Source organism: Sinocyclocheilus rhinocerous, unplaced genomic scaffold (genome assembly GCF_001515625.1).
Source record: "Sinocyclocheilus rhinocerous isolate Xijiao unplaced genomic scaffold, SAMN03320098_v1.1 scaffold128, whole genome shotgun sequence".
NCBI classification, from domain to species: Eukaryota; Metazoa; Chordata; class Actinopteri; order Cypriniformes; family Cyprinidae; genus Sinocyclocheilus; species Sinocyclocheilus rhinocerous.
Genome location: NW_015666174.1, coordinates 72,656 through 91,379, shown reverse-complemented (window position 1 = coordinate 91,379; position 18,724 = coordinate 72,656). Strand labels below are relative to the sequence as shown.

General features: G+C 36.2%; 1 protein-coding gene across 1 annotated transcript in view; it reads right to left on the bottom strand.

The window, feature by feature from the left end:
• LOC107731975 (rab proteins geranylgeranyltransferase component A 2-like) overlaps nucleotides 1-18,724 on the bottom strand; it is a 64,396-nt gene that overhangs the window by 3,207 nt on the left and 42,465 nt on the right. Inside the window, exons 10-13 of the mRNA XM_016543201.1 lie at nucleotides 16,043-16,147; nucleotides 14,540-14,603; nucleotides 12,897-12,993; nucleotides 6,965-7,075 (exon numbers count right to left, since the gene is read on the bottom strand). Of these exons, the coding sequence (XP_016398687.1) occupies nucleotides 6,965-7,075; nucleotides 12,897-12,993; nucleotides 14,540-14,603; nucleotides 16,043-16,147 (377 nt within the window). The remainder of the gene's footprint in view (nucleotides 1-6,964; nucleotides 7,076-12,896; nucleotides 12,994-14,539; nucleotides 14,604-16,042; nucleotides 16,148-18,724) is intronic.

The window sequence follows — 18,724 nt, the reverse complement described above, 5'->3', positions numbered from 1 at the left end:
CTTTAAGATATATATATATATATATATATATATATATATAAAACAGTTAAAATAACTGCATATTTGTAATACTATTGTAACAATATTTATTTCACAATACTTTCACAATACTATTACTGTTTCTACTGTATTTTTGGTCAAATAAATGCAGCCTTGGTGAGCAGAAGCATTTAAAAAAAATCTTACAGACGTCAAACGTTTGAATGGTAGTGTATACATTAATAATATAATACAAAAAAAGATGATATAATACTTCCTGTTTTTGTGCTGCTAACAAAAATAACTCCAAATTAAGCCAAATCAGAATCAAGCGTTGCATGTCTCCAAGCAACTCCAAGCAACACACAGCAGTGGTGTTTCGTTTCTTGGTTTAACGTACTGTATGATTCAATGTCTCAATCAAAGTGTCAAAGTATACTACTTTATATAAATCTATGTTTGGTTGTTATATTTCATCTTATATATTAAGTGTGAACAATTCTACTGAAGTATGTGTAAGTATTCATGTGTTTGGGCACAGGTTCGGTCATACACACAGACACACACGCTCCCAGATGTGACAAATGTCAGATTAGCATACAGCAGCACTCCTGATGGCAGCTAACACATGCCTGCAGCTGCAAACCTCCCAAACCACAATCACCCTCTAACACACACTGGCACACTGCCTCAGCATGCACAAACACACACACACACACACACACACACGTTTACTTAGCTATCTAAATGGGGACATTACATAGACTTCTATTGTTTTTATATACAGATAGTTATAGATTTTATAAGCAAATCCAAACCCTACCCCTCACAGAAAACTTTCTGCATTTTTACAATTAAAAAAACCAACAACTTTGTTTACCTTATTTTTATACCAGTTTTACAAATGAGGACGTCCCCAAAGGGAGGTTTCTGGAGATTTTGTAAGGTTTAGCTCACTTTTGAGTACAAATGTATCCCCGAAATATGGTTAAGTACAAACACACACACACACTGAACCAACAATGCTCTCTACAACCTTTTTAAAAAGACCATCTACTTACAATATCTTATATTATGAAAATATAAAAAAAAGTTAAATGTAAAGTGTTTGCCTGTGCAAATCTCACCATCATGATGAAAATGTGTTATAGGTGGCTACCAGGATGTTGCTATGCACGTATATGCTAAGGTATTTTAAGTGCTTTTTAGCACATTACTATGCAGTTGCTTAGGTGTTTTTATCACATTGCCATGTGGTTGTGAAAGGTATGCTGTCACTAAGGTGCTCAGAGTGGTGTAGAGTGCAAAATGAATCTGTTCCCATCCTGTGTAAAGTGTAAAGCAAAACGTCAACGGTCATGACAAGAACATGCTACGATTAGTCTGTTGCTACCATGTTGCTATGCAGTGGCTAATAGAGTGTTTTTAATCATGTCACAACTAGAGTGCAACAATCGGGTTTCGGAAGTAAAAACGCATTCGTTTTCTCCACAGGGAAAGTAATTTTTAAAAAGAACCGGTAAACTAAGCTCCGAGGTTGTCAATTTGTTGAACCCATCAGTTTGCATGAATTTTTATTTTTTAAGTTATTTTAAAATAGTTTAACATACACAGAAAATCCCACCAATCAGTGTTGCAGCGAGCAAAGCATGCCCAAAAGAGCTCCTTAGCTCCGCCCACTCCCATGAAGCTCAGTGAATGACATAATCGTGTCGGTCTCCCTATGTTCTCAAAATGCGTATATATTTGTATACATATGCATATTTTGCAATAAACTTAAAATGTTGTGCTTCTATAGATACAACAAATAACTTGTACCTTTTTTTATTATCTGATTTTCATTAGATTTTTTTGCTTCAAATCAAAGTTTGAACTTGAACTTTGAATAACACTTTTTTAAAAATCCCAATGGGAAAATGAATGGGTAAAATACTTTATCAATCAGCACAGTTGAAAAAGTGGGCAGGCACTAATGCACTCTATAGTCACTAAGGCGTTCAGGGACATTTTTAGTACATTGATAAGTGTCACAGTTATGTTCCGTTCATGGACTTTGGTTGTGTTTCTTTCATTTCCTGTTCTCCTGTTTAGTTTTGTTCCTTGACTTAGTTTTCCTTCGTTCCCTTGATTAGTTCATTCAGTTCACCTGTGTCCTGTTAATTTAGTCATTAGTCCCTCTCTTGCTTTTGTATAAGTCCCCCCCGTTTCTGTTCAGTCCTTGCCGGTTATTGTTTATGTGTACACTGCGTTGGTTGCCTGTCTTCCTGGATTTCTTGTCTGTTCTTCTGTGGATTATTATTAAAGACTGTGTATTAGTCAATTCATGCGTCGTGCACTTGATCTCCCATCAGCGAATGTGACAGAGTAACCGGCCAAAAAAGTTAAGCGGCGTGTGTCCCCGTGTTTTTTTTGTTTTTGTTTTTGAAAGTTTTCTTTTTGTTTATTATGACCACCATCCCGAAATCCTCCTCTTCCTGCTGGAGCAGGGGGAGCACACTCTCAAGGACCATACAAGACTCTTCCTGGAAGTAGCACATTACACCAGTTACCCGGACGACTGCCTCTGCATGTTCTACAAAGAGCCTCAACACCGTTTGCAGAGCACGGCCGTCCGAAGATGGTCCTCGGGAGAGTTTCGCCACCTTTGTGGAGTGGGTCCTGGTGAGAAACGGATCCCCGTTCACCATCTGTCACAATGATGAGGAACTCACCAGCCCCACTCCGGACCCAGAGCCCAGCCAGACACCACCCCGCTGTGTGGAGCAACAGCCAGAGCCCACCGCAGACAGAGAGCCAAAGCCCACCGCGACCGACAAGCCATTGCCTGATAAAGCAATAGAGCTGAGGATCGCCCCGGAGCCAGAGCCTCATCAAACGTCTGACCAGGTGCGTGAGTCGGCAACAATGCCCATCACGGAGGATTATACAGTGGAGAGCGAGGGTGTGGAGTAAAGCCCCGCCCACTGTGCCACCGCTGAGGGTGAGCTGCAGTTGGACTCAGAGGATTTAATAGACTTTTATTCCGACATACCTCCTCTCCTGTCTTCTGAACTCTCTGTCTGTCCCAATACGGCCAAGGAGGCCGTTTATGAATTGTTCATCTGCCCTGATCTGTCTGGCTGTTCCGCCACAACCACAGAGGTCATTCCTCTGTCCCTAGCACTCCCGGTGCTGGAAGTTGCTATCTGGTGTGCTCCACCTCTTCACCAGTCTTTGCCATCGCCTCTGCTGTCTCCTGTCAGCCCCTCTGCTCACCCTCAGCTCAGTATCAGTGGTGTGGTTTCACCGCGGGTCTGCCAGTTTCCATCGGCGTCTTGGCTGGAGGATCCCTTGTCTCCGCCTCCAGCCTCCGAGGCCCGGACTCCACCTCAGCCCGTTGACCCAGCGGCTCCACCATGGCTCTTAGCTCCCTCCTCTCTGCCGTGGCCCGTCAGTCCACCAGCTCCGCTGGGCTCCCTCGTCCCTCTGGCTCCGCCTTGGTCAGTCATCGACCCGCCATCGCCTCAGGACTCCACTCCTCCGGCTGCGCCTTGTCGATCCGTCCCACCGGCTCCGTTAGGCTCCTCCCTCCAGCTCCACCTTGGTCCTCTGTTGCTGTGGCCTTCCGGATCCCCGCCTACGCATCGGTCGCCTGAGCCATCTGCTCCGCGGTTCCTCCTAATACCTCCTTGGCTCCTCCCTCCATCGTTGCCGCCCTGGTCATCCACCGGCCCTTCGCCATCCCCTGTCACCATCCATGCTCCACTCTTATGTCCTCCTCCTAAGTTCCCCTCCGTCCCTCCCTTTGGTGTTCCATTTCGGCCAGGTCGTGCCTGGCCGGAGTGGGGAGTACTGTCACAGTTATGTTCCGTTCATGGACTTTGGTTGTGTTTCTTTCATTTCCTGTTCTCCTGTTTAGTTTTGTTCCTTGACCTAGTTTTCCTTCGTTCCCTTGATTAGTTCATTCTGTTCACCTGTGTCCTGTTAATTTAGTCATTAGTCCCTCTCTTGCTTTTTTGTATAAGTACTCCCCATTTCTGTTCAGTCCTTGCCAGTTATTGTTTATGTGTACACTGCGTTGGTTGCCTGTCTTCCTGGATTTGCTGTCTGTTCTTCTGTGGATTATTGAAGACTGTGCATTAGTCAACTCATGCGTTGTGCACTTGATCTCCCATCAGTGAGTGTGACACTAAGAAGTCGCTAAAATATTTGGAGTGTTTTTTTTTTTTTTGCCTGTTGCTACGTGATGCTAAGGTCCTCAGAGTGTTTTTTTTAGCATACTATGAGGTAGCTAAGGTGTCAGAGGTTTATGCTGTTGGTCACCAAGGGGTTTTGAAATGTGTTTTGAGTGTTATGGGTTGTTCAAGTCACTAACCCTGAATATGAGAAGTAATAGTAATAGCAATCCGTTTCATTTAATATAGTCTACATGCGATCATATAAGCCTTGATCTTTCTGAAGGGTTTAAAATCCTCTAGGAAATCTGCACTAGTTGTTGTTTATTTGCTCCATTTGGCTCCATCATGATCAAAACAGACTCTCTCTCTCTCTCACACACACACACACACACACACACACACAGTGCTTTGACCATGGGGATGAATGAAGATCTACCCAGGTGACTTTGTCTCTCTGACCTGTTCTGGCCCACTGCTCTTCTTATCTAGCGATTCATCCTCAAGACCTCTGCCAGTATTTGTTCTGACATTTTAATTAAAATAGTACTAGCTCATTCCTGTGATAAAAAGGCTGTGTGTCGCCCAGCGGGGCCCCGCATCCCATACCCTCCGCTGTGCCGGCCACGCACCTGAGCACACATGCTCACACACACACAAAGAAACAATTATAACATTTCTATTTTCTTGAACCACAGAAGTACTTAAATTCACATCAAGAATCAATAGAAAAAAGTAAAGCTTCAAGGAGAGTATGTGTATGATGGAAGAGTGATAAAGATTATAGGTGTGTTGAAATGCTGGCTGATAGCGGGAGATTGAGTTTGTTGGAAAGAGTGAGGAGAGTTGAGAATGCCATGGCCTAGATGACCTTGATCTTACTACTTACTACTTTTCAGTGTCTCAGAGCAGTAAATGCTGCTCCTCACAAACTCATCTCTGCATGTGCTCTGAGTTTGGATCGCTTATACTGTGCAATTACCACTGCAAAACCAACATGCCAACTACTTCCTGAACTGGTGATGTGAAGTGATTATAAACCAGCTGTTGTCAAAAAAGAGAAGCTTTAAGAGCTCTCTGTGGGTTTCTATAAGCTGAATGGTTTAATATATGAAATAGAAAAAAATTAAGGCAGTCATAAATATTAGTATTGTCATTTTACAGGTGTACAGTAACATCAATAATTTTTATATTCCCTAAATACTCATTTTTTCACATTTCTTAATTAGTTTAATATTTTTTTTATAAATAAAATAAATATATATATATATGTGTGTGTGTGTGTGTGTTATATCATATTCATATCTATGATATAGATATGAATATGATATAGAAACCACAAATTTTGGCCATTTGCATTGGCTACTGTGGTCATTTTAAATCACAAAAAAAAAAAATTGTTTAAGTCACAATGACAATTTTTATCAAAACACTTTTTCGTTCCAGTGCTTTCCTTCTCTCAGATGCAGCTAATTAGGACTAATTTGATTAGTTAATCAGCACACAATGTAATTTTATTATTAATTTTAATTATAACTTTATTGTTATTATCTGTTGAATGTTAACATTTATTAAAATATATAAATATTTACAAAATAGCCCATTTAACATGACATATGAAAGCTTCTGGGAAGTTTTTTTTTAAAACCTATTTATTGAAATTAAACATCTGAATGAACCATCTAAAATGAATGGTACCTTCTTAACACCACTTCAAAAACAGGAGTGAGAGGACATTCCAGGAAAAGCATGATTATTGCCATAGCTCACTCAGCTGTAAGGCTGTGCGCTTTATTTTACAAAAAAAGTGGTTTGTCAGGCTACACTACTGCATATCTGAAAAAAGTCTTGTTACTTGAAAACCTGAGTGTTGTTTTAGGATAACTGAGAAGAGATATTATTGTTTTTTACTAATATTTTGAATCTGTTTTTATTTTTATATTTTATGTTTTTATTTTATTTTTTAAGTAATTTTTGTGTATTTTTAAGTGCCTATATAGTTTTTATAAATTTTTATTTTAGTTTAAGTTATTTTAGGACATTAAGTTAAACTAAATGAAAATGAGCAATTACCTTGGCAACAAATTGTAATAAATTTGTTTTATGTTTATTTTATTTTATTTTATTCATAGCTCACTCAGCTGTAAGGCTGTGCGCTTTATTTTACAAAAAAAGTGGTTTGTCAGGCTACACTACTGCATATCTGAAAAAAGTCTTGTTACTTGAAAACCTGAGTGTTGTTTTAGGATAACTGAGAAGAGATATTATTGTTTTTTACTAATATTTTGAATCTGTTTTTATTTTTATATTTTATGTTTTTATTTTATTATACTTAGTTACTACACTGACATTTTACCAGCTTGTACAACTAAAATAAAATTTTAAATTGAATCTTTGAAATCCAAACTCACTATGTGATTCCACCCTTATGATCTGAAGGTAACGTGAGGTCATATGTGACAGGTCGTGCTCAGATTCACTCTGAAGAAGCCAAGCAGACCCTGACAGAGCATAATGGGAATCAATGGGAGCAGCTCCTGGCCCCTGCCTGCCACACCACCATCAATATCAATCACTGTTATCGGCAATAACGTCTCTGTGTAAGCCCTTCACTGAATGTCACAGCAATACCAGATCTTTCTTCTTTAAAGAGAGGAAGAGATGATCTCTCTTTGACACGAGCGGCAAGGTTAGTTAAGTACTGTTAGCAGGATGTATAGCGGATCTGGATGTGCAATCGGAGGTCGATGCGCAGAAGGACTGAAGATTTTAATGGGTTTTAAATGATGGGGAGTTTTAATTGGAAGTGAAGGAGCTGGTTCAGGTCTTACCTTCTGAAGGCTCCTCTCCAGGAATGGTGGAAACGTGAAACAACTGAGATACAACTGGAGCAAGATCTTCCTGGGCCGTACCAGATGATGAACAGGTCAAGTGGACCAAATCTGAAAAAAAAAAGAGAAAAAAAAAAGATCACAACAGACCATTTAGAGCAATTAAGAGGGTCATAGTTTGTTTTTTGTGTCATATGTTTCAGAAAAAAACTTTTATACCATTTCTAAAAAAAAGTTTAAAATCTTTAACATTTATAATAATGCTATGTGGTAAAAAGCAATAACAACACTGTAATCATTATTAATTAAATAAATACAAAAATAAATATAATAAATAAATTGTATACACAAATAAAAAAAATCGAATTTTTTAAACAAATATCATGAATTATTAATAAAAATAAAAAGTTTTAAGTTTTTACAACCTAGGAGTCTGCAGGGTTTCTCTGTATGATATAATTTTCAGTTTTTTTTTCTCTGCATGTTAAGCTGAACCACATGACTCGGCAGACAAATGTTTTTGAATATTAATAAACAAAATTAATACAATATTATTTTGTTTCTAAGAAATAATAATATAGGATTGTGGAAAACTACTTAAAGGTTTTCTTTTCAAGAATTTTATTATTTTTTTCTTCATTTCTTCATGAGTTTTTTTCTTCATTGTAGTATCTGTAATACACTTTTTTTGTATGCCCCCCAAAAAAGATCAATTTGAATTTTAATTCATGTTCATCATAAAAGAGGTGTATTCAAGTCACTGAAGTCACTAAAAGGATCATATGGAAGCCCATTTCCACCATGGAATAAAAAAGGTAATTGTAACTTTTTATCTCACAATTCGGACCTTTTTTCTCTCAAAAGTACACATCTCACAATTTTCCTTCAGAACTGTGAGAAAAAAGGTCTGAATTATGAGATAAAAAAATTCCAATTACCTTATTTATTCTTTATTCCAGAAACAATTTTCCATATGATCCTGTGTACTCGAATATATACTAGATATAAACTTGCCATTCTGAGAAAAAAAAAAACATCTCGCAATTCTGAGTTTCCCTCTCAACTTTGGGGAAAAAAAGTCAGTATTGTGAGGGGGAAAAATCTGAATTGTGAAAAGTCACAATAACCTTCTTAAAAAATGTTATCCCATGGCGGAAACTATCTTCCATAGGATCAGAACCCAAGCTGCTGTCTATAAGCTGCACTAGGCAACACGTCAGAGCATGCTTACTTTACTAGCAAAAACTTCAAATTGTTTAAATAAGTATGACAAACTTGGCTAACAATCTGACAAGAACTACTACTAAAGGCTCTGGCTCTCCATAAAAGTAGCCCTTAAAGTGATGGAGAGGGGCAAAGAAGAAACAGGCACTAAAATTCAAAACAACAAATCTCAATCCTCATAAAGGTCTGAGAAGTTCTACTACTGGGATCTGTGAAAATGTCCCGGGTAATCCCAAGTGTTTACACACCACTTCCAGGCTTATCATTACTTCTCCATTGTTTCTTCCTGTGGTCTGTGGTACAACATTGTGTGCGTGAGGATCAAAGAGAACGATTCCAGTGCAGGCAGCTCAGGGCGGCACACAGGCTCCGTGTCACACAGTGGAGAGGTGCACACATGTAGGCATCTCCAGTGGGACAGGAGGTGCAGCGTCGCTAAAGGCTCTAAAGACACACGGGACACTGCAGAGTTTTGAAAAAGATTCTCACCACAGCCAGAGACACTCCGGGGGCTGATTTTAAAAGTCCTGGATAGTTCAAAAAGTGAACACTTTGGCACTACAGGTGGATTCATATTATACCCAGTTATGGACATAAAATGTTCTGTATAGAATCTTGAAGAAAAAACAAATTTTTTTTTTTCTGTTCTATTTGAGTGGAGACTTTTATAAGAATATACATCCCCCCTACAGTATACATGAAATTCATGGAAGAATTCCAAACTTATGAAGATGCATAATTTGAAGTCGCACAAACAAGTAGTACAAAATAAATAAATAAATATATATAATAAAAATGATATTTAATCTGCATAATCAACAGCAACATTCATAATCCATTTTACTTCCATACCGTGATATATTTTAAAGTGAAGTTAATGTAGATTATTTAATAAGACCAAACACTGAAAATATAAATGACTTGGAGTCCCACTTAAAAATAATATAAAATAATATCATATATAATAATATAATATAAAAAGTTTTTTTTTCTCTCTACTTTTTTATATGAAAAAGTGTTTAGGTATGTATTGGTTATTGTTCTAATTATTATTATTATTTTTTTCTTTATGCATTGGTGATGGGTATTATCACAAAAGAAAAAAAAGTGAGGGAAGAGAAAGTAGGAGGAAAAATGAGGAATAATAATTGGTAAAAAATATGATGTCTTTAAAGGAAATGTTCATTTGTATAACTGTATTAAATGTGCTTGAACTGAAAGACATAATAAAGTATAAAAAAAAAAAATAAAATCAATTAATCAATCAATTAAAATAAATCAAGTATTAATGTATTCACTCAGAAATCAAAATGGAAATAACTTACTTTTCAAATTGACAAATAAATTCAGATATTTAAAAATGCATTTAAATTCAAGCTTAAAAGTAAAATGTAACATTGCACTTTTATAAAGCATTTTAAATTTGCTTTTCATCATTAAACAATCGTAACTTTTAAAATTATAATATACTTCTCACAATACCAACTACACTTTCATATGATTATTGTCCTTGTTCAATTATTATGTTAATATTTAACTACATTAAGAATAAATTCTATATACAGTTGTAAATGCCTGTAAATTGTCAATCTGAAAAGTGATTTATTATTTAACAGATACATAGTTAAACTTTAATTAAATAAACAATTTTAAATATGTCCATTTCATTCATTTTTAAAATCATTTTCCAGAATTATGATCACTAAATATCAATAAATTGATTATTTATATTTTTAAGTGGCACTCCAAGTCCTCCACACACTGATATCCATTGGTTCAAACTGAAAGTATAAAGCAAAAAATGGGTCCCTATTCTGATTTCATATAGATTTTAAAGGTGAAATATGCAATTTTTTTTACTAATACTTTAAATACTTAAAACTTGCTCCCAGTGTAATGAGATTAGGCCAAACCTGAAGTAGAGTTTGGAGCGGATATAATTTTGGCAATTCTGTTTGGTCCTGCTAGTGGCCCAAAATCACACACTTCACCTTCAAAGTCTACAATCAATAGTCGTGGTGTTGCTTGGAGCCCTTGAGAACACATCTAACATCCCCAGCAGCGTAACTAAAAGAGTCTTGTCATAAGTGGTTAATGATAAATAAAGAGCATCTTCTCCTGTGAACGCATGTCTGTCACGGTCATCATCATCCGCTGATTGCGAGGGATGCTCTCAGGTAGAAGTGCATTACTTAAAGAGGAACGACTATGATCCATCTCCCTGTGGGATCGGGCTATAGCACAGCAAAGCTTCCTATCATTTCCCCTGAACTCAATTCCCAGAGAGAGGAAGAGGAGTTCCGCTGATTAAGCTTTTCATTCCCCCGTGAGGACGGAGTCAGTCACTGGGACCTGCGCCAAAACCGCTCCACCATCCCCACCTGATCTACCCCTTCACGATGATTGATAGCAACATAGGGCCAGTGTAACAAACAGAATAACTTTCATAAATAACAATGGAGTTAATGATGGAGTGATAGCTGAGGTGGGCGGTGAACTGAGTGTTTTGAAGGACAGTTTTGACATTTGGCTGTGCTCTAAGACTATCAGTGTGTATCAGTGTTATGTTAGTTTTGGAAGATCACTGATAGTTCAAACTCTACATTTTGTAAATTAATACAGAACAGAAGCATTTATATACACTACTGGTCAAAAGTGTATAAATGTTTTGAAAGAAGTCTCTTATGCTGACCAAGGCTGCATATACTTGATCAAAATACAGTAAGAACCGTACTATTGTGAAATAGGTGAATAGTTTTCTGTTTTAATATATTTTTAAAATGTAATTAATTCCTGTGATGCAAAGCTGAATTTTTAGCAGCATTACTCCAGTCTTCAGTGTCTCATGATCCTTCAGAAATCATTCTAACATGCTGATTTGCTGCAGGAGAAACATTTTTGATTATTATCAATGTTGAAAACATCTTCGATGAACAGAAAAAAGAACAGCATTTATTGAATAGAATTTAATAGAAACCTTTTGTATCATTATAAATGTTTTCTGTCACTTTTGATCAATTTAATGCGCCCCTGCTGAATAAAAGTATGAATGACTTTTTTTTAATCTTGCCCAAACTTTTAAAAGGTAGTGTATCAAGGTTTTCAAAAAATAATAATCAGCAAAAACAGTTTTTGAAATTTATAATAATGTTAATGATCCTAAAAATTCAGCTTTGCATCACAGAAATAAATGACACTTTAAAATATATTCAACTAGAAAAGAGTTATTTTAAATTGTAATAAATTATTGTTTTAACCATATTTTTGACCAAATAAATGCAGCTGGACTTCCTTAAAAAAAAACATGCACACACACAAACATATATATATATATATATTAATTTATAGATGATTTCAACGGCAACATCATAAACAAGCATTACTGAACATACGTGCTTTTTGGCCCACACTTAACTTCTGCAAAAAATCAATAACAACAGAGTCTACAGTAGATTATTTCTGATAACAAGCAAAATAAATAACAAGTAAATTACATTAGCTAGCCTGTTAAAACAATAGGTGTGTTCGACTTGAAGCAGTGCTGCGCAGACTGATCAGTGTGTGACATCAAAGTACAGTGAGAACTATAGAGAGCAGACGGCTCCTTATGCTTTTGTATCTCTTTCGCGGTAATTTGATGTCACACACCGATCAGTCTGCGCAGCGCTGCTTCAAGTCAAACACACCTTATGTCTTGCCTGGCTGCCAAGCCTCTCTTCGCACAGCGGTGATCCATGCTCGCCATCTCCCCTTGTCTTTAGGAAACCTAAACATTTTTATTTTCGACAAGGCATTTGTTCTAAAGGCCAGGTTGTATCCCACAGCACAACAGCCTACGCCCAGCTTCAGTCTAGGGCTGTGCGATATGGACAAAAAAAACATATCGCGATTTCTTTGATCAATTTTGCAATTTCGATTTTAATCACGTGTGAATTTTTTCTGCGAATAATGCGCTGTCACTTTAATTCAGCGCGTGCAGCACAGCAGAAATAGACTCTGTGCGGAAACGATTGCAGCATGACTGCTGCAGACGCACCGCTGCAGACGCACCGCTCCTGGAGCGCACTGCCGGACCGCAATCGCGTGCAGTGTGAACGCTCTGATCCGTTAACATGGGCGCGGAAAAAATACGCACCACAGACGGAGTGTGTGAACCTGGCGTTACGTTTGTATGCCCGCCCGTTCTGTTCTGTTCTCCTGCTCCATTTAGGCGCGCTGCATTCTGATTGTTTCGGATAGCATTCTGCGAGAGGTCGGGGGCCCGGAAAATCGTGCTATAAAGCGATTTAGAAATCGCGCAAGCTCAAATCGCGATTTTATGACGATTTCGATTAATCGCACAGCCCTACTTCAGTCTACTCATAACCTTAACTTTAACTGCGTTTGTAGTTGCCGTCATATTACTAGCCACTAGCCAGACGATAAACAAACACAGACCGGAAGTTAACTTCAGGCCAGGCGCAAAGGTCTATATATCTTGGCCTTGTAGACTTTGACTTGCTACAAAAATGGTAGTAATTGTATCTGTTAACTAGGTTGTTGGTACATTTTGGAACAGGCAAAAGGAAGATTTGCAAATTGTTTGGAAATCATTGTTACGCTTGATAAAGCGTGGTGCAACATGCATTTACCATATGATTATGGTAACTGTATAACTGATGTGTGATCATGGTATGTATTGTGTGATTGTGGTGGATGTGTAACTCACAGGTGCCAGGCATGCAGGTCATGGAGGAGGAACAGAGCTCAACCATCCTCACAGCTGGTGCAGAAGATTCCAGAGGAGGAATCGTCACCAATGAGATCTGCCATTAAAACAGGAAACATACTTACATCTTATAGTTTACATAAAACATATTACATAAAACATATGACTGACAAGCCAATTCTCCCTGGCACTACAAACACAGTGCAGAATTTACAGCGAAATGACAAACAAATTTTATTTTAGCCATGTTGTGAGTTTAAGTAAATACTGCCATAGATGATAATGCAAACAAGACAGAGCTAAAACCTATTATCTGAATTTTGTGTATCTATATAACCTGGTTATTTCAATCCAGACAATGTTTTCATACAGTCCTTTGGTTAAACTATGTTAAAACTGCTTTTTAATCAAGTCCAAATGTGACAACTATGCCAACCAAAAAAGTGTGAAATAGGAAGAGAGAGCGTTGACCGAATGCTCGTTTGGCGACTGTCATTCCAAAGGATGAACGGCTAATTAAAACCAGCCTGAATATTTAATTACGTTTTGTCAAACACAGTCATGTAATATTCCATTTCCACACTGTGTCAAGACACTGATATTAATTTCTGTTCGCCGAGGCTAATGAGCATAAATTACACCCACTTTTCCTTCCTCTCCTGATCTGCTTTGAATATTCAAGCATGAATTCCTGATGGAGAGCAAATTTGGCTGGGATTCAGAAGGTATGCTGACCACTCCGCTTCTTTTCCTGTACTCTGGTGGACAGCACTCATATTAGCCTAAGAGGATGCTTGCGTGTCACCATCCACTCTCGCATCAGAAAGATTTATTTATCCAATTCTAAACCCGTAACAGCAAACAGAATTACTGTCCTTTCATTGAACGGGTTATTTTTTCCTCTCATAATTCACTTTGGAATGTTACGCTCAAGAACGGGACGTCAAAACTATTGTAACGATCCCACAAATCGGCTCTGATGTTTTGTTGCATCTATGCCTGCTGAATCTTGGACGTGTCCCAAGAATCCATCCAAACGTGATATGCAGCATAAAAAAGATGTAATGCAATACAAGTTGAAAAGCAAAAGTGCAAGGCAGGCAAGAAACGCGCTACACACACACACACACACACACACACACACACACAGCAGAGATGGGTCAATGCCCTTTAAATGTGCATGTGAATATGCAAAGAAAGAAAGAAAGAAAGAAAGAAAGAAAGAAAGAAAGGACAGCAACACGAGGCCATACATAGAAACAAAAGAAAATAAATCGAAAGGAAGAACAAATGAACAAGCAAAAGGAACAAACTAAAGAATGAACACAAATAGAAAAACAAATGAAAGAAAAGAGAAAAACAAATGAAAGTATGAAAGAATGAACAAACAAACAAATAAAAAAGAAACGAAAACAAAATAAAAATAAAAAGAAACGAAAGTACATAAAAAAGAACAAGCAGAAGAACAAATAAAAGTATGAACAACTGGAAGAATAAACAAAATAACAAATTAATACATTGGGAAAAAAAACAACAAATAAAAAAAGAATATACAAAACTAAAAGAACAAATGAAGTACAAACAACTGAAAGAAAGAAAAAAAAAAAACGAAAGAAAGAAATTCAAGAAAGAAAGCTTAATACCTGCTGATCAGATTCAGAAGGTAGCACAGATCGGTCTGTGATGAGCACTGCTCGAGATATCTGCCTGTGAAGATGGAGAAAGAGAATTAAAATTAAAATCCTTAAAAAATGACAAGGTGAATAGGAAAAAAGAATCATTAGAGACAAAGAACATATATTACGAAGGAGATTATCCAAAAAGAGAAAATTCAAAATGACCCTAAACCACATTTTGCTTTTTCAATTTACAGAAATTGCAATGAATAGTTCAGCCAAATATCAATTACTCAGCCTTATATAATTTCCGAACACATATGACCTTTCTTTTGTGTAACAATTAAAGATGTTTTGAGAAATGTTGTCACTGCTCTTTCAATACAATGCATGCATAGAATGACCAGGGCATTTTAAGCTCTCAAATCAAATTTTTGCTTCAGCATATACAAACTTGGCACAATTTGTATGGTATGAGAAACTTACAACCCAGTGGGGAGATTAACATCACTTGACGTCAAACCTCACACATGTTTGAATATATGAAATATGTGGAACATATTAAGAGACTGGGGAGCTTGAAAATCTGTAAGTTGAAAAGGCAAAGTGTGATTTAGGATTCGTCACACAAAAATAGTTTAGAATATAGTGCACTAGTCATATGGAACATTTGATGATTTTATGTGCTTTTATAGATTTGAACATCATTTGCTTTCATTGTATAGAATTGTGCAGGATGAACATTATTCAAAACATCTCATTTTGCATTTCACAAAGAAGTCATTTTATATTTTAGGAAAAACGTAACCTTATAATTACAATAAATTAAAACTTATAAAATGTATCAGTTTGGTCATTGGAGGTATAAAGTTTTATTGTAGTAGTATTAAATATATAAGTTTATGAAACTTATATATGTGACCCTGGACCACAAAGCCAGTCATAAGGGTCAATTTTTCGAAATTGAGATTTATACATCATCTGAAAGTTGAATAAATAAGCTTTCCATTGATGTATGGTTTGTTAGGATAGGACAATATTTGGCCGAGATACAACTATTTGAAAATCTGGAATCTGAGGGTGCAAAAAAATCAAAATACTGAGAAAATCACCTTTAAAGTTGTCCAAATGAAGTTCTTAGCAATGCATATTACTAATCAAAAATTAAGTTTTAATATATTTACAGTAGGAAATTTACAAAATATCTTCATGGAACATGATCTTTACTTAATATCCTAATGATTTTTGGCATAAAAGAAAAATCTATAATTTTGACCCATACAATGTATTTTTGGCTATTGGTACAAATATACCCCAGCGACTTAAGACTGGTTTTGCGGTCCAGGGTCACATATTTGGGTGAACTGCAAGTGAAATGTCAACACTGTAGAGCCCCGCTCTTCATTATAACAGTACTACCTGCAGTTGGATGGGATGATCAATATCTGTTTTTCATGGTAGAAATGACAGTTTGTCATTAATTACAGTTATGAATACTAATTTAAGTTTTATGGGGTATTATGTGCTTACCTGTAAGCTGTGCTCTGTCTTTGTTCATCTCTGATGTACGAATCTTCAACCACAAAATGACTGCAGCTGATCCTCTGACCACGTGTATCAATCACAGCTTTAACTCTATGACGTATGAATACAGAAGATGCATCAGGACAAGAAAAAAATCTCAGTCTTCTTTACCAAAAAAACTGCTTTAATCACAAAAGGGTCAAGAGACGGTCAGGTTATGATTTGAAGATAAAATATTAAATGACTAGAGCATCATATATTAGCTGTCTCACCCTTCATGGGTCAGGTGGTTATTACTAAATGCTCTTCTTATAAAGAGAAGTGGTCTGTCTTTTACATATATCACTATAGGAATAGGATTTTTTGCAAAAAGTCGAAATGAGATGATAATAATTGTGCATATTGCTGGAATAAATCCATGTTAGATTTTTATTAAAATTTGGGTCTTGAAACAAAACCAGTCGTGAACCACTGACTTAGGGCACAGGTTTGACCTTTCCTCCTTTAATCTCTGTAACCGAGAAGGAAAAGAGCGAGTGAGAGAGAAAAAAGAGGAACAGGAGAATCTGTTGGCTTGTTATGTCAAGAGTTATAAATGTGCTTTATAGGGCTCATTATCCAAACTAATGGGCTGGGGGTGACATCCTTGAAATGGACTTTCACAACACAATAAAGGGGCAAGAGAGCGTCTCCCTCCCCTGACGAAAAGTCAGGCCTCGGAATAATTCTCCCCCCAATGCCCAGATTGACTGCAGGACAGATCTGTTTATGTAAATGAAGATTTATTTACTCGGAGGAGCTAGCAGAGGAAGCGGAGGGCTTCCAATCAATCGTCATGCAATGGTGTGAAAGAAAGCCATATGGGATACATTTCACAAACCTAATAACACCTGAGGGCAACCGTAGTGGGTCGCTTTTGCTCACAGGAAGCTGCTTCTGAGTCAAGCAAACAAACTACTTATTTACGTAAATGACTGCAGGGCTTAACGATAAGTTTAGACAGTCTAAGATTGTTTTAGGCCAATTGACAAAAAAAGTCAGGTCAATCTTACATTGCATGACTTACATACATTTTTATGCTTTAACTCCAATATTTGTTTTAGTGTGTATTGAAAATTGATATTGTTAATTTAGCGATTTCAGCTTAAACTGTATAATTTTAATTTTTTAAAGCAAATTAAAAACCTAATGGATTTTTTTATATAAATTCTAGAGTGTGTGTGTATATATATATATATATATATATATATATTATATATATATATATACACACATACATACATTCACAGTTTATGTAGTGAGACTTTTTGTAAAGAAAATGATATATAATAGTAAAAAGTAGAACTTCTTTAAATATATTTTATTTAAAAAAAATTTTGTCTTCACAAAAAACCTAACTACAAATAATTCATTAGGTTTTTCATTTGCATAAATGTAAAGTTAAACCTAACAGAATTTGAACCTAATAAAAATAAACATATTCTAGAGAACATATACACATTTTTAAGCATATAAATGATTTTGATACAAATATCACAACAGTATCAAAAATGATGGAATTATTTGAACTTTGGGCAAGCAGAAAAAAAAAATCCTTATTGATTGAGTCCTGGATTGGATTTTGTTCAACAATTTTTTTCGACAACAATATATGTTTCACAATTATCTGCAGTGTTCTCTCAGTCAGTACTCCATGTAAGTAGTATACAAGTCAGGGTTTCCCATACATTGGTTTATTTGTGGCAGCCCGCCACAATATCAACACTGACCGCCACAAATATATATATATATATACACACATACATACATTCACAGTTTATGTAGTGAGACTTTTTGTAAAGAAAATGATATATAATAGTAAAAAGTAGAACTTCTTTAAATATATTTTATTTAAAAAAAATTTTGTCTTCACAAAAAACCTAACTACAAATAATTCATTAGGTTTTTCATTTGCATAAATGTAAAGTTAAACCTAACAGAATTTGAACCTAATAAAAATAAACATATTCTAGAGAACATATACACATTTTTAAGCATATAAATGATTTTGATACAAATATCACAACAGTATCAAAAATGATGGAATTATTTGAACTTTGGGCAAGCAGAAAAAAAAAATCCTTATTGATTGAGTCCTGGATTGGATTTTGTTTGATGGATTTATTTGAATTTTGGGCAATCAGAAAAAAAAAATCCTTATTGATTGAGTCCTGGATTGGATTTTGTTCAACAATTTTTTTCGACAACAATATATGTTTCACAATTATCTGCAGTGTTCTCTCAGTCAGTACTCCATGTAAGTAGTATACAAGTCAGGGTTTCCCATACATTGGTTTATTTGTGGCAGCCCGCCACAATATCAACACTGACCGCCACAAACAGATTTTCCAAAAGGCTTTGACTTCGTTGTATAAACATGAGCACTGTTTCAAAATCAAAACGTGGCATGGGTGTTTTTATATGAATGTATATTTTTTTAAGGGAACCGATTGTCTTCAGAAAAGCTTTGATGTCATTTTTATTTAACTCTTTCCCCGCCAGCATTTTTTAAAAAAGTTGCCAGCCACCGCCAGCGATTTTGATGATTTTCACTAAAATTTGATGGCCTCCAGAATATTTTGCTGTATGAATATTTGAATATATATATATATATATATATATATATACACACTGTGTGTGATTCACATA